Here is a 14,685-nt window from a genome sequence, read left to right on the forward strand (position 1 = left end):
TGTTTTAATTAAAAAAAAAATTAATTACAGTAACCCTATAACATTTTTTCATAAATTAATTTAGCCATGGAGAATAGACTCAAAACTGAATGCAATTATTTTGCTTGTAATTAAAACATTGAAAATACTAAGATTGTATAATGTAAGCAAATTATGACTACTACTAAAAATTTGATACATTTATTAAATAAACCGTGTTATATAAAAACATAATTATGCAGTAATATATTTTTTTAATAAATCATGGTCTTTTACAATTAATGAAAAACAAGTCAGTAACTACTAATTAGAATTATTTCGCAGTGGCTCATGGACATTTCAATTGTGTGCTTCAGCGTCCAGTATCTATGCTGGATGTGTTCGTGAGCGCTTCTCTTTTGCCGAACGTTTGTGGCACACAAGCTGCTTATTGGAGAGCACAGGTGTGCCTCAGCCTGCCTGCAATAAAAGGCCACTAACATTTCAACGAAGGAGCCACAAAAACATATCCCAGCGAGTTGTATCATCAATGAGGACAGCATGTATTTATTTGTGGTTTCCAGCTGCACTTAATGTTATGTTATTATACTGTATGTTCACCTTGTACAAGAACAAACACAGTCACCCTAAAAAACAAAAAAAACAAAAAACTAGGAGCAGTCACATGATTTAAGGACATTTAACAACCAAACTGCACATCAACTAATTTTGACATTAAAAAAAAAAATGAGCAAAAGATAAAATAATAATCCCAACTGGCATCTTTTGAGATATGGCTTGAATTGAATTGTCGCTTTTATTTTCTCCTACTTTTCTAGCTCACCATGATGCAAATATAATTTACTGAATGGATGATTTTGCCTTTTTTTTCTTTTCTAATAAGGACGACTCCCGCTAAAAAACACACACGTAACACTTGCAGAAACAGAACAACACTTGCAACACAACATTGAAAGAAGAAGAAGGAAGAACAAAAAAACAACAGCTGGAATGAAGAAGAGGAGAAATGGAAATTCCGTCCTGCAAGTCCAGGAGGGCTCATGTGACAGTCTCATCTGTGCGTCCTCCATCGGGCGGGGTGGGGCGTCGGTGCCATCTGACCGGGTCGGGCAAGGGTGTTTGTGTGTGTGTGTGTGTGTGTGTGTGTGTGTGTGTGTGTGTGTGTGTGTGTGGGAGGGCGGGGGCTTTGCTAGGTCACGGCTCGCTCATGTGCTCTCTGGTGGGGTCGCCATGTTTGGAGGGCTGGTTGGGGGAGGTGGCCTGGGACGCGTGGGTGCCCGGGGGCAGGGTGTGGGCCACGGGCACGCCGCCGGGCAGCAGCCCCTCCAGGGGTCTGGGGATTCCGCCGGGGGCCACTCCGCCTACCACACCCGGGGGGAACCTGCCGGTGCACAAACGCTTTCATTAGCACGGGCCTCGGTGGCAAAGTTGTGCATCAGTCACTACAGTGGACGGTTCTTCCAAAAGCCGCAATTTTTCTTAACAGAGCATCAGTCACTACAGTGGACGGGTCTTTAAAAGTTGTGCATCAGTTCCTAAAGTAGACCGTTGCTCCAAAAACAGCTTTTTTGGTCACATCAGTAACTACAGTGGACAGTTCTTCCAAAAACTGCTTTTGTTTCTTTAAAGTTGTGCATAAGTAACTACTGTGAACAGCTGTTCAAAAGTTGTCTGTCTTAAAGTTGTACATCAGTTTCTACAGTAGACAAACAAAAAACAGCTTTTTTTTTTTTTTTTTGTCCCATCGGTAACTACAGTGGGCAGTTCTTCCAAAAGCTGCTCCCCCACCCCTTTTTTTTTTAAATTAATCTTGCATCAGTAACTTTAGTGGGCAGTTCTTCTAAAAATGGCTTTTTTTATTTTTATTTTTTTTATTGTGCAGTAACTTCAGTGGACAGTTCTTCCAAAACCTATTTATTTATTTATTTTGTATTTATTTTTTAGTCATGCATCAGTAACTTCAGTGGACAGTTCGTCTAAAAATGTATTTTACATTTTTTTATTTTATTTTATTGTGCAGTAAAACTACAGTGGACAGTTCTTCTAAAAACTTTCAAAAAGCTTTTTTTTTTTGGAAGTAACGACACCAAGCTGTGGCAAAAGCTGCTTTTAAGGTTTCACATCAGTAACTACAGTAAGCCATTCCAAAGTCAAAATTTTCTTACAAAAACCCATCAGTAACTACAGTCGACATCCATTCAAAAATTTTATATGCACAATTTATAATATCAAAGTAAGATATCAGCTTCTTGACTTCAAAGTTGCACATCAGTCACTACAAAAATTAGTCTTTTTGTCAAAATTGGGCATCAGTCACTCCCACTGAATAGCTTTGCCCCCCCCCCCCCCCCTATATTATGGGATGATGGAGATAAGATCATTTTGTCCACTTTAGGGGAAGCCAGAGGTGAATTCAGGGTCACAGAGGGTCTGTATGGAAGCTGGGGAGGGACAATGCAGTCCAGGCGAATGAAACACACATTGAGCTTTTCATGGGGAGTTTGGGGGAGTTTTTTTTCGTTGCTGTTGTCCTCAGCGCCATGAATCATTTACCTGCTTTGACAATTAGGAATATAATTTGTCCTGCATTCCCCCGGTTGCTATGGCGTGTACCATGGTTTGGTTGACCCGGCTGTGTGTGAGAGAAGCAGTTCAGTCCCGTTCAAGCCAAACGTTACGTAATGCAGGCACGCTGGAACCTCCAAAGACCAACACCGTCACATCCTCTCTTTTCGAAACACATTTTTTTTTTTTTTAATCATTCAAATGAATTTGAAGTCAGTGATGGTGCATCCGTGCTTTTTTTTTTGGGTTGCTCCACTTTGGAGGTTCCGCTTGGGGCTCTACTGTGAAACTTTCCCAGCGCCACCGCGCGCGGCCATCCTCCCACCTGTAGGCGGCGCCGTTGATCTCCGGGTGAGGCTGCGGCTGCTCCATCACTCCCCAGGGCGCCGACGTGATGAAGAACTCTTTGTTGACACAATTCCGCAGGCTGTCGGGGATGCGACCTAAACGGAGCAAAACGTGACATTTTTTGTAAAAATAACAAAATATTTCGTGGGTTATATTTGACAAAAGGTAATAATTGTATTATTGTTTATAATTGACAGGAAAAGTGACATTAGCTCGTGCTAATGTTACCGTGTCAAAATTCTGACCTTGATACTACGCCCTGTATGAAGTACATCTATACTGATATTGAAACAATATAAAATAAAAATTAAAAAAAATCAGCAAAAGTAGTCAAACAAATTTACGGAAGAGGAATAGGGCCAGTGAAGAGGGGGAAAAAAAGTTGGCAGGATTCTGAGTTTATTCTCAGAATTCTGACTTTAAAGTCAGACTTTAAAGTCAAAATTCTGACTTTAAAGTGAGAATTCGCACTTTATTGTCAGAATTCTGACTTTAAAGTCAGAATAGTAGTAGCACTAATAAAGTCAGAATTATGAGAAATTCTTACTTTAAAGTCAGCTTTCTGACTTTACAGTGAGAATAGCAGCACTAATAAAGTCAGAAATCTGAGATTAAAGTCAGAAATCTGAGATTAAAGTCAGAACTCTGACTTTAAAGTAAACATTTTCACTTTAAAGTGAGAATTCTGATAATTAAGTGAGAACTGACTTTAAAGTCAAAATTCTGACTTTAATCTCAGAATTCTGACTTTATTAGAGATACTTTTATTCTTACTGTAAAGTCAGAATTCTGAGATAAAAGTGAGAATTCTCACTTTATTCTCAGAATTCTCCCTTTAAAGAGAAAATTCTCACTTTAAAGTCAAGAGTTCTGACTTTAAAGTGAGAATTCTGACAATAAACTGAGAATCCTGCCATATTTTTTTCCCTCGCTCTTTACTGGCCCTGATCCTCTTCCGTAACAGCTACAGTCGTCAGACACATTTTTATGGGCTGGCAGTGAGTAAAAAAAAGCCAACGTATATATATATATATTTTTTTTTTTATTATTATTTTTTTTTTAAAGTACGTGTACTTGAGAGCGTACCCGTGATAGCTCGTCGGATCTCAGTGGCGGCGGCCTCGCGCATCTCCAGCGACGCCTGCTCGCTGTACCAGGCCGTGTGCGGCGTGCAGATCAAGTTGGGGGCGTCCTTCAGGGGACCTTGAGAAAAGCTACAAGTAGAAACAGAACAACAAATCCAAAGCAATTAAACTCCAAGCGCATAAGAAATTGTAAAAAAAAAAGAGAGAGAGAAAAAAATAAGAAATTGTAAAAACTCAGGAACGCTTGGGAAGGACGAACCTAAAGGGTTCCGACTCGTGGACGTCCAAGGCGGCGCCGCGTATTCTGCCTTCTTTGAGGGCCTGCGCCAAAGCCTTCTCGTCCACCAGGCCTCCTCGCGCCGCATTCACCAGGAAGGCGCCTTGACGCATCTGCAAACAAGCGTAAGTCAACAAACTCCAACTGAGGTGTCGAATGAAAAGCTCGGACAAGAATCGACAAATCGGACTTTTTTTTTTTGTTGTTGTAAAAAATACAAATACTGTAATAATAATCCAACAAAAAAACACGTACATAATACATTTGGTGAAGTTTATGTGGGAAAAAATAATAATTAAAAAATAAAAATAGATGTATTTTATGTCCCAAATTTCTGATGCTTAAAATTTTTTTTTTTTTTTTTAAATGTAAGATAAGAAAACTCTTAATATTCGGAGATGTAGTGTATATATGTTTTGTTGAACTTATAATTATTATTATTTTACACTCAGAAGGGGATAAGGGGATGTTGGACAAAACAAACAAACACCTTAAACAAGAAGCATGCATCTCCAAATGTGTGTTTTTTTTTTAGCAACTCTCAGAATTTGTTTATACTAGTACTAATAATACTAATCATCATTAAATCAATCATTTACCCCAAAAAATAAATAAAATGTGCATCCAAAAGTTTGTGACTTTTGAATTTTTATCAATTTTCATGAAGAAAAAATATGATCAAAATGTGGAGTTTTTATGGAGGGTGATAATAAAAATAATCCAACAACATTCTTTTTTGTTGTTGTTGCTTTTTTGTTATATATATATATTTTTTTAACATCAAAGATTACACTCAAAATGTTGAGAAATATTTTTTTGCCAGCAAAACAAAAACATGCACTTTTTTTATTTATTTTTTTAAGTATACAATTTTTGTTGTACAGCAAGAATAATAAGAATCCAAGAAAAAAAACATCGGTATAAATTGATTTTTTTTTTTTTAATTAATTAATTTATTTAAAATCTTTCTATCTTGCAGAACATTCTGGACTCTTAATGTTTTCTAGGAGAATATAAATACAAAATTTGGAGTATTTTTTTTTTTTAATTGGGTGATAAAAAACAAAAAACAAACAGACAATGATTATGGCAAGAAAAGGTGTGTCCCAATGTTTCTTTCAAATGTTTTTTTTTTGCTTAAGTACACGAGCGCGCGTGGTGTGCTCGTCGTGCCTGCTTGATGGTGAAGTCGTTGATGAGATGGTGGTTGTGCTCGTTGAGGTTGCAGTGCAGCGAGACGCAGTCGCTCTGGTAGAGGAGGTCCTGCAGCGTGTAGACGCGCTGCACGCCCAGCGAGCGCTCCAGGCCGTCCTGCAGGTACGGGTCGTAGAAGATCACGTTGAAGCCGAACGCCTTGGCCCGCATCGACACCGCCTGGCCGGAGCGACCTGAAGGGGGCGCAGTTCAAAGCGTTACAAAGTGGACAAGCGGGGCTTTGATTGGCTGCCAGGTTTTTATATGACATAAAAGACCTGCAACAAAGTTGCAAACAAAATCTTTTTTAAGCACTGAAGAAGAATTTTTTTAAGAACGATGATGATTATTTTAGCGATGGTAGATGTACAGTAAAAATATTATCTATTATTATCTATTTATTTCATCTATCCATTTATTACTGATTTTTAAAATAAAATAAATCTTGAGAATTTATCACGTTTTAAACAAAATACTAAGATGTGGAGATGATGTTGAAATGTACTTCAGCGCATATGTTTTACATTTCATTAACCTTGTAATATAGTTGTCCAAGTCATTGTTTGTAAAAAACTAAGCGGACAAACCCCCCCCCCCCCCCCCCACAATTTTTAGCCCACATTGTTATTTTTTATTTTTTTTGGTGATTGTAAAATGACTTAGGTGATTATGCTTTTGTTATTGGTGCAATCAAAAGGAAATAGTGCCCTTTTTTATGTTTTATTATTATATTTATTATTTATATATTTTAAAATATATTTTAATAAATATATAAATATTTTAATATATATATATTTTAATATATATATATTTTAATATATATATATTTTTATTATTATTTATTATCATTTTTTACTTATTAATTTTTATTATACATTTTTTATCAAAAACATTGTTTTTTTAAATTTGTGTAATTATGAAGGTGTACCTAATGAACTGACCAGTGAGTATATGTCTTAAGTTTTTGTAATTGCCTAGACATACCACAAAATGGTGGCAAAGCAACACTTCTTCTCTCTAAATGGAGCTCCTCAACTCAGGTCAACAAAGTTCCTCGGCACTAATATGCCACAAGATGGCGGCCTCGTCGTAGTTGTTGTCGTTGAGCTCACCGAATCCGATGAGGCCGAGCGTCTCTCCTCGGATCCTGGCCGCCCCCGACGCCACCTCTCGGATCTGCTCCACGCTCTGGACCCGCGTGCCCTCCCGGAGAGCCTGGTAGAGCCAAGTGTTCCTCCTGTACAGGTTGAGAATGTGACAGAGCGTCGAGTCGGCCGTCTCCTCCACGGCCGCCGAGGGAATGTTGCACACGGCGATTCCTGCACGAGGAAGGAGAAAACTCTTAGCTACTTTTACGGCTACTTTTACAGCTACAAAATCTTTTGGGTTATGATCACGCCGCAATTATTTATGGCAACTATTACAGACGCATGCTGACATCATCGAGGGCGAGCTTGTTGGCCATGTCAGGTCAAACACAAAACCTGATTGTCTTAAGAAACGGTCTCCTCGCTAATAACATTGTCCAGCACAGCAATTCTGAAGGCCTCGGCAGATTAGATTGACATGGCAACACAGACTGAAATCTGATTGGACGACGTAACCAACCATCCCCGCGTCCACATACTGGAAGCAGTTCACTAAAGAGAAACACCGAGAAATGAGGAGAAGAGAATGTTGGGAAGTAATTAGCACGGAACTGTCAAAATTGATTGATTTCATCGACAAGTAATCCCAGCCATTTTCACTGAAGCCAACCCCCTTTGCTCCAGGCTGTTTTGCTGGATTTTGACTGATTTTGCAAGGTCCACAGAATATTCTGTTCTATTGCTATAAAAACATGGAACCTACCAAAAGAAAGATTAGAGTCTCTTCTTTTATCAGGAAAAAAGTATATTTGTATCTGTTTCTGTTTTGCAGCAATTAGCATTAGAATATAGCCCATTTTTCAACATGGCCCCGGTTGATCTCTTATACTCTGCTGCCACCTGCTGGTTGTTTTTGTTATAGCTACCATTGCGACCTCTACATGTTGAAGCTGTATCAAAGCCTTCTGTATGCTCTAGCATATATTTAAAAAAAAAACATTAAAAACATATAAATACGTTTTTGGGAGTGCAGGACAATATATGTATATATATATATATATATATAGTAAAAAAACTATTTATATGTTTTTGGGTTAATTCACCTTTTTTACTTAAAATTGTCCAAATTTATTTCTTAGTCCTTCATGAAAGAAAATTGATTATCTTCTGTATTTAATCAAAATAAGACATTTGCAAATATCTGTTTTCACGGTAACAGCACATCAACCCCCCTCCTTTTTTTTTTTAAATAATCACTATATGAATATGAAGTACGAAATAAACAACAATCAATAGTTCATGAAAAGTAAAAAGGGAAAAAATGCTTTTGTAATCCACTTTAATGCAAAATTTAAATGAATCTGATCAGTCGGCTAATCGATAGATCAATCGATTCTAAAAGCATTCGATAAAGAAATATTAGAATTTCAATTGCATTTATCAGTGTTTTTGATAGCGTTTAGTGCCCGCCCACCACTGGGGGTTCCATTCTGCGAGTTAATTCCGACACGGCGATAAAATGGCGGCGGCGTCTCACCGAGCTCTCCGGCCGCCTTGATGTCGATGTTGTCGTAGCCGCTGCCGATGCGGATGATGATGCGTAGCGCCTTGAACTTCTCCAGGTCCTCTCGGGTCAACGTGATGGTGTGATACATCATGGCTCCCACCGCCTCGCTCAGCACCTGACCACAAAATGTCATCGTCGGGTCACATAATATGCATTTTAGATTTCATACAGAACACTGCCGTTTCGTTTTCTATTATGGGTTGATCTGGAACGTTCCCAGCACGATTTTGTTTTTAACTCATTCACTGCCATTGACGGTTATAAACGTCAAAAATTCATTTGAACTATTTCTATGAGTTACATTTTTTTTCTCCACTTTTGTTAACAAGAGTATGAAAACCTATAATTGTTTTTGTACATTTAGAACAGATATGAAATTTGTGATCAATCGCGAGTTAACTAGTGAAGTCATGCGATTAATTACGATAAAAAACTTTAATCGCCTGACGCCCCGAATTTTTAATATTTTCTTTCTTTCTTTTTTAAATTCATTCACAGCTGTTGACGGCTATAAACGTCAAAAATTCCTTTGAACTATTTCTATGAGTTTAACATTTTTTTCCACTTTTGTTTACAATAGTATGAAAACCTAGAATTGTTTTATTGTACATTTAGAACAGATATAAAATTTGTGATTAATCGTGAGTTAACTAGTGAATTCATGCGATTAATTACAATTAAAAACATTTAATCGCCTCTTGCCTCTAATTTTGAATAATCTTTTTTTTTTTTTTATGAATTTATGGCAGTGAATGAGTTCATGTGTCTGTCTCACACAGATGAAATTAACCTGTTATGCAAATTCTGCCTAGCAACAAGTGACATCTTTATGGCAAAGTTGCGCTTGAGCCACCACAATGAAGAGCTATTCAAAATCGGATCTTTTTTTTTTTTATATATATATGCCGAATTTGACATCATCAGCCACTTCCATGTGGCCACAAAAAAACAGCACCATTCCGAGCCTGTTTTCTAGGACGGATGCAAATTTAGACTTGCCATCATCTAAATGCAAATGTCAGTTGTTGTGTGTGCATTTAAATAAGGAGAAACTGCCAACTCGGCTGTTTGTCACATTCAAGTCGAGGTGGCGTAGCGAGCGCTTTATAAAAATAACAGGCTTAAATTCACAAAAGTAACCGCTAACGGAATTAACTTCGCCGCAGCAGGATTAACACCGCACCAGGAATTTCCATATAACTTTTTTTTTTTGTGTGTGTCATTTATTGGTTGGCGGAGGGGAGCCGGACGCTAAAGCCAAGGTTAATAAAGCTCATATTGTGCTTTAATTCGGTTTCGGAATGCAACTGTAGTCATCATAAAAGCTTTAGAAACTGTACATTGTAACGTGCGTAAATGTCATTCAAGTGTAAAAGAAGTTCACCGCTGGTTTAACTTAAAGTATATAATAAATCTGATCGTGTTTATTGTAATACAGATTAATTTACTGCTTGTGTTTAAAAAAAAAAATACATGGGAAGAGGACCTTGAAAAATAATCGCACATTAAATCACAATCGCAATATTAACTCATTCACTCCCAGCCATTTTCACTGAAGCAACCCCCTTCGCTCCCGACTGTTTTACTGGATTTTGACTGATTTTGTAAGTTGTGTTCTATTGCTATAAAAACATGGAAGCTACCAAAAGAAAGATTAAAGTGTCTTCTTACATCAGAAAAAAAGTATATTTGTATCTGTTTCCGTTGTGCAGCAATTAGCATTAGAATATAGCTAAGTTTCATCATTATTCACAAATCTGCTTAAAACTGTGGGAAATCAGCTTGTTTTTAACATGGCCCTGGTTGTTCTCTTCTACTCTGCTGACACCTGCTGGCCGTTTGTGTAATAACTACGATTTCTTCAACCGTTCTTTGTAGCTGCATGAAAGCCTTCTGTATGCTCTAGCATAAAAAAACAACAACTAAAAAAACCTGTAAATGCATCTTTGGGACACTTAAAACATTTAAAATTGAACGTATTTACACGTTTTTGGGGAAAAATTAGTTACGGGACCAAAAAAAAAAAATATTGCAATTACATAATTTTGTGTAAAAAGTAGGGGTGTCAGGTGTTTACAATTTTTAATCGTAATTAATCGCATGAATTCAATAGCAAATTTTTTATCGGTTCTAAATGTATAATAAAATGTACAATAAAAAAAAAATTCCCCTAAGTTTTCATACTCTTTTTAACATAAAAGTGGATTTTTTTTAAAAACTAATAGAACTATAGCTGCATTTTTTAGTCATTGATACATACATTTTATAATATTTCATAAAAGTGAGTTAAAATATATAAACGAGTGTTATATTGATTTGCGTTGGTTATTTTTCTACCACTAGATGGCATAATAGCATTTGTAAGACATTAGTGACAGCTCAGTGCATTTTTCTTTTCATATTCTATTCATAATCTAATCTTTAACATGAAGTAACTTGTGACATTCTGCACATTTTTAAAATTGTAAAATACAACTTGACCCCACAGTCTCCACAAATATATGCACTATTATTAAATTTATTACTGCAAAATTTTGATGTGGACGTGTCTGCTCGGTTACGACTGGAACTTCCCCAGTACAGGCTTTCCAAGTAAGAGGCACTCAATTAATCGCACTATAATAATAAAAATAGTGGCATTAAAGGAACTTTAAATTAACTCAAAATTAACGCACTCATTTTGACGTCCCTAGTAAAAAGCAAATAGTGAGTATAGTTGTACCTTTTCGTGTATTTCCTGCGTGGACTGAGCGTCGCAGAAGGCCACGGTTGCCAGGTCCTTGAGGATGGGCATCTCCACCGTGCAGTCGCGCCCATCCAGCAGCGCCACCAGGGGACGCGGGTGCATGGGCCCGTTCATGATCTGCGGCCGGATACCTGCGGAGACGCACCGATTGAATTATTCATGTGTGGCCGGGCGGAAGAGGAGGAGGGGAAATTATAACAGGAAGGGTTTCCCTGCTCTGACTCGTATGACACACACACACACACACACACACACACACACACACACACACACAAAATGGAGTTAGTGTATCTACTCTGTTACCCGGCAACAGGTCCTTTCACCCCGTGAGGTCACCACCTCAATCATCCAATCGGGTCAGCTCGTGTCTTTTGACCAAAGTAGAGAAAAATGGAAAAAAATAAAGAGGAAGGATGTTGGGTGTCCACACATGAGTGCCTGGTTCCCGTTGCCATGGTGATGGTAAGATTTGGGCAGAATAATTATATCAATTTTATTCAGTGGCTTCCGCATTAAGGGAGGGAATCTTCTTCCCCATCTTTTGCATGTGTGACATCCTAGCTTTTCCAGATTTTTATTTTTTGTTGCCTCCTAACAGAAGCCTGGAGGTTTTGCGCACCGACTGTTCATTTCCAGCTGAAGAAAAAAAAGCCCCAATGCATGATGCTGCCACGATACTTCAACCACTGCTGGTATGGTGTGTGTTTGTGCCAAACATCCCTTTTGGAATTATGGCCCCAAAAAAAATCAACCATGGTTTCAATGGACCATGACCAAAACATGTGGGGAAATGTGTTAGGGAATGGAATAAAGGCTGGAGAAAAAACTGGCATTTGAACAAGGGTGTGTAGATTTTTTATATCCATTTTAATGAGGAAGGGGGGAGCTTCGTCAAAATGGAATTTTATTTTGGTTCAAGTTGACTCGGGCCCGACCAATATGCATTTTTTTTAGGCCGATGCTGATTCAGATTTTTGGCAGAAAACAATACTCATTACCGATTAATCTTCGAATTACTTAAAAAAATATATATTTAATGCATTAAATTGTGTTCCCGCAGCATTTGTGTGTGACTATTCGTTATTTGAAGGAAAAACACTCCCGAAGTCGATAACTTCCTGTTAGCAGCATTTGAATGGGATCCACTCTTCACTTTTAGCATTAGCGCTAGGCTAGCAATGTTTTAAAAACAAAGCATGTTTTGTATTTAAATATACAGTAGATGAAATTCTTATCGTTGTGTGTTTAGTTATACAGTTAACTCCAACTGGGGTGTTATTAAACAGCTTAAACGACACTTAGGGACAGCAGAATAAGCAGAAAAACATACACGACACACTTGCTAGTTGCTAATGCTACGCAAGCTAAACGGTGCATTCAGGATGCTTTCACAGTGTCAGAAACTTCGATGATAACGTTTTAAGGGGAAAATAATTGGCCATTTGTCTCAATTGGCCGATTGTTTTGGCCAATATTTGAAGGGCAATAAGCCACAATATTTTATTTTCTGACTGAAAAGTATTTTTATTATGTTCTGTGTCCTTGCTTCCCTTTTCATTTTGCTTCATTCCGATGCTTTCCTGTCATCACTCTCCCGTGTCGAACGACGTTTTTACGGCAGTCTTGTGGCTCACTTTACAACTCCGCAGATAAAGAGATGATTTTTATTTTATTTTTTTCCAACCTCGCATTTTTACATCACAACCGTTAACAATATGACTGCTTGGCACTTCTAATAAAAGCGCTACTTCATACAAGCGCCTGAGCGGGATATCATGATGAGAAGTACATGAAAAGAAAGGCTCGTAAAAGGAATAATGAACGACAAACGACCTTGAGACGCGGCCCGGTTTGCATTATTATTCACTGGAGCTACCGCACGCACACGCACACTTTGCAATACACAAAAGCATTGCGCAGAAGGTAAGAAGTAACTGTTGATTATTGGTGGCTGAACGCTTTCTGCCCGGCGTAATAAGGCGGTAAACGTGCGTCGAAATCTGGAGATAATTAAGTCCTTATTGATGCTGTTAAATGCACGTCGTAATAGCTTGGATATCAGAATAATCCTGACAAGGAGCTTGTTGGCAATGCACAGAACAAACCACAACCGAGGAAAAGAATTGTATACATAACTGTACATATACAACATTGGAATGTGCAAAGCTCTTCATGGAAAATGTGGTAAAACATGAAAAAACACTGAGCACAATGAAAGGCATGCCCCCCCCCCCCCCCAAATCCCATCAAGAACATTCCACTAAAAACAGACGACAATATTCCGCTCAATTAGTTGCAGGGAGAGTTCCAGAGTTTCGCCTAATATGAAAGGTAAAGAGTTTGCTTGAGAGAAAGAAAGCCTTTGTGTTTGTGTTGTGTTGTGGAGGTCACGGTTTAGTTGTGTGCTATTTGTTAGCAGGTAGCCGTCGAATGATTTCAGATATTTTAGAGTTGACGTTAAGGTGACGACAGCCGAGCCAAGTCGGAATATTTTCCCAAACTTGTCTTGAGTCACTGCGAGTGTTAATTTGATCAGCTATTTTTTACATTTTGTCTCAGTTTTAGTTCAATTTCAATCACACTTGTTAGTTTTTATAATAGTTAGTTGACCTCATTCCATTTTTTTAAAATCAACTTTTAGTCAACTTTAAGTCGAGCATTTTAGACTTTATTTTAGTCCAAGAAATAAAAATTTTATTTGTCTAATTTTAGTCAACAGAAACTGTCAACATTTTAGTCTAGTTTTAGTCAGGACAATCATTTTACACTTTTGTCAGCAGAAAATATTGAACATTTCCATCTAATCTAAAACTACTTTCTCTCATCTTTTTGATTTAAAACAACTTAATACACAATTACAGTACTGCATATCAACAAGTGGCTATTAGGACTCCATGCTACAAGCTAGTATGTTAGCTAGCATTAGTTAGCGGTCGGATAAACATTGTTTGAACGTTAGGCTATAGCTGTTGCATTAATGTTACGTTGCACTCGCTAGCTGCAGATTTGAAAGTGGGTTTGTCACTGTGTGTTAGTGACAGATTAGCAGAGACAGGATTTTTACAAAATTATAGTTTTCATCTCCGTCTAAAAACGCCCATACATTTGAGTCCAGTCTCTATTATTGTTATTTAGTTTTCATTAAGAAAATTAACACGAGTCACTGCTACAATTTTTTTGCGCAAAACCCGCTACCTGTTGATGTCAACGAGGTGTCCGCATTGTGTCAAAATACCGTCATATATATATAACCGTCTGCAATAAAGAAAATGTGACTCAGCATAGCAAAACGAGACGGAAGTCGCACAAGATTCCAAGCTACGAGGTCAAGCCTCTATCAACGATTACACTTCATTTTCAGCAACAACAAAAAACCCATTTGTGACGTAGCCTATCTAAAAATGTCATTTTGAAAAGGGTTCTCAAGTCAGTCAGTAATTATTTCAAAATATAGCAAAATTGCTCATTATTTTTGTAATTGTCGATATCCACGCAGGGAATCCCCAACATTGGGCCATTTTGCATAAAGATGAGAATTCCTGTTTGCTAATTTCACACTCATTTTATAATTCTACGTCATGCGCTAATATTACGCCGGGAATCCACTGGACCTTCCATAAACAATCCTCAAGAACACTAGCTTAGCAACTGTGGCTATACCCAGAGTTTATGACCCCAAAATACTGGCCTCTGATTGATCCATTGCTTGTTTGTTTGAGTAGTACGATAGGCACGCAGCTCAACGTGGGCGTGCGCTATCTTCATCATCATCATATCTGTAGCAATAATCTAATGAGTAATAATGACACACCGAGTTGCGTAGCGCAATGGTTGTT

At 37.8% G+C, this 14,685-nt stretch overlaps 1 protein-coding gene across 9 annotated transcripts in view; it reads right to left on the minus strand.

Annotated features, from left to right (window-relative positions):
• Positions 1–497: 497 nt before the first annotated feature.
• ctbp2a (C-terminal binding protein 2a) overlaps positions 498–14,685 on the minus strand; it is a 50,859-nt gene continuing 36,671 nt past the window's right edge. For 6 of the 9 annotated variants that reach the window (XM_086092349.1, XM_086092351.1, XM_086092350.1 and 3 more), the window contains 8 exons: positions 10,826–10,980; positions 8,074–8,218; positions 6,561–6,767; positions 5,428–5,642; positions 4,237–4,367; positions 3,979–4,106; positions 2,870–2,987; positions 498–1,360 (listed from right to left, as the gene is read on the minus strand). In XM_086092349.1, the coding sequence (XP_085948475.1) occupies positions 1,174–1,360; positions 2,870–2,987; positions 3,979–4,106; positions 4,237–4,367; positions 5,428–5,642; positions 6,561–6,767; positions 8,074–8,218; positions 10,826–10,980 (1,286 nt within the window). In that variant the 3' untranslated portion in view covers positions 498–1,173. Of the gene's footprint in view, positions 1,361–2,532; positions 2,612–2,869; positions 2,988–3,978; positions 4,107–4,236; positions 4,368–5,427; positions 5,643–6,560; positions 6,768–8,073; positions 8,219–10,825; positions 10,981–14,685 lie in introns of all 9 variants that reach the window. The other 3 variants (XM_086092354.1, XM_086092347.1, XM_086092346.1) reach the window with 2 other exon arrangements.

Source organism: Leptonotus elevatus, chromosome 13 (assembly GCF_054856555.1).
Source record: "Leptonotus elevatus isolate MCC_2025b chromosome 13, RoL_Lele_1.0, whole genome shotgun sequence".
NCBI classification, from domain to species: Eukaryota; Metazoa; Chordata; class Actinopteri; order Syngnathiformes; family Syngnathidae; genus Leptonotus; species Leptonotus elevatus.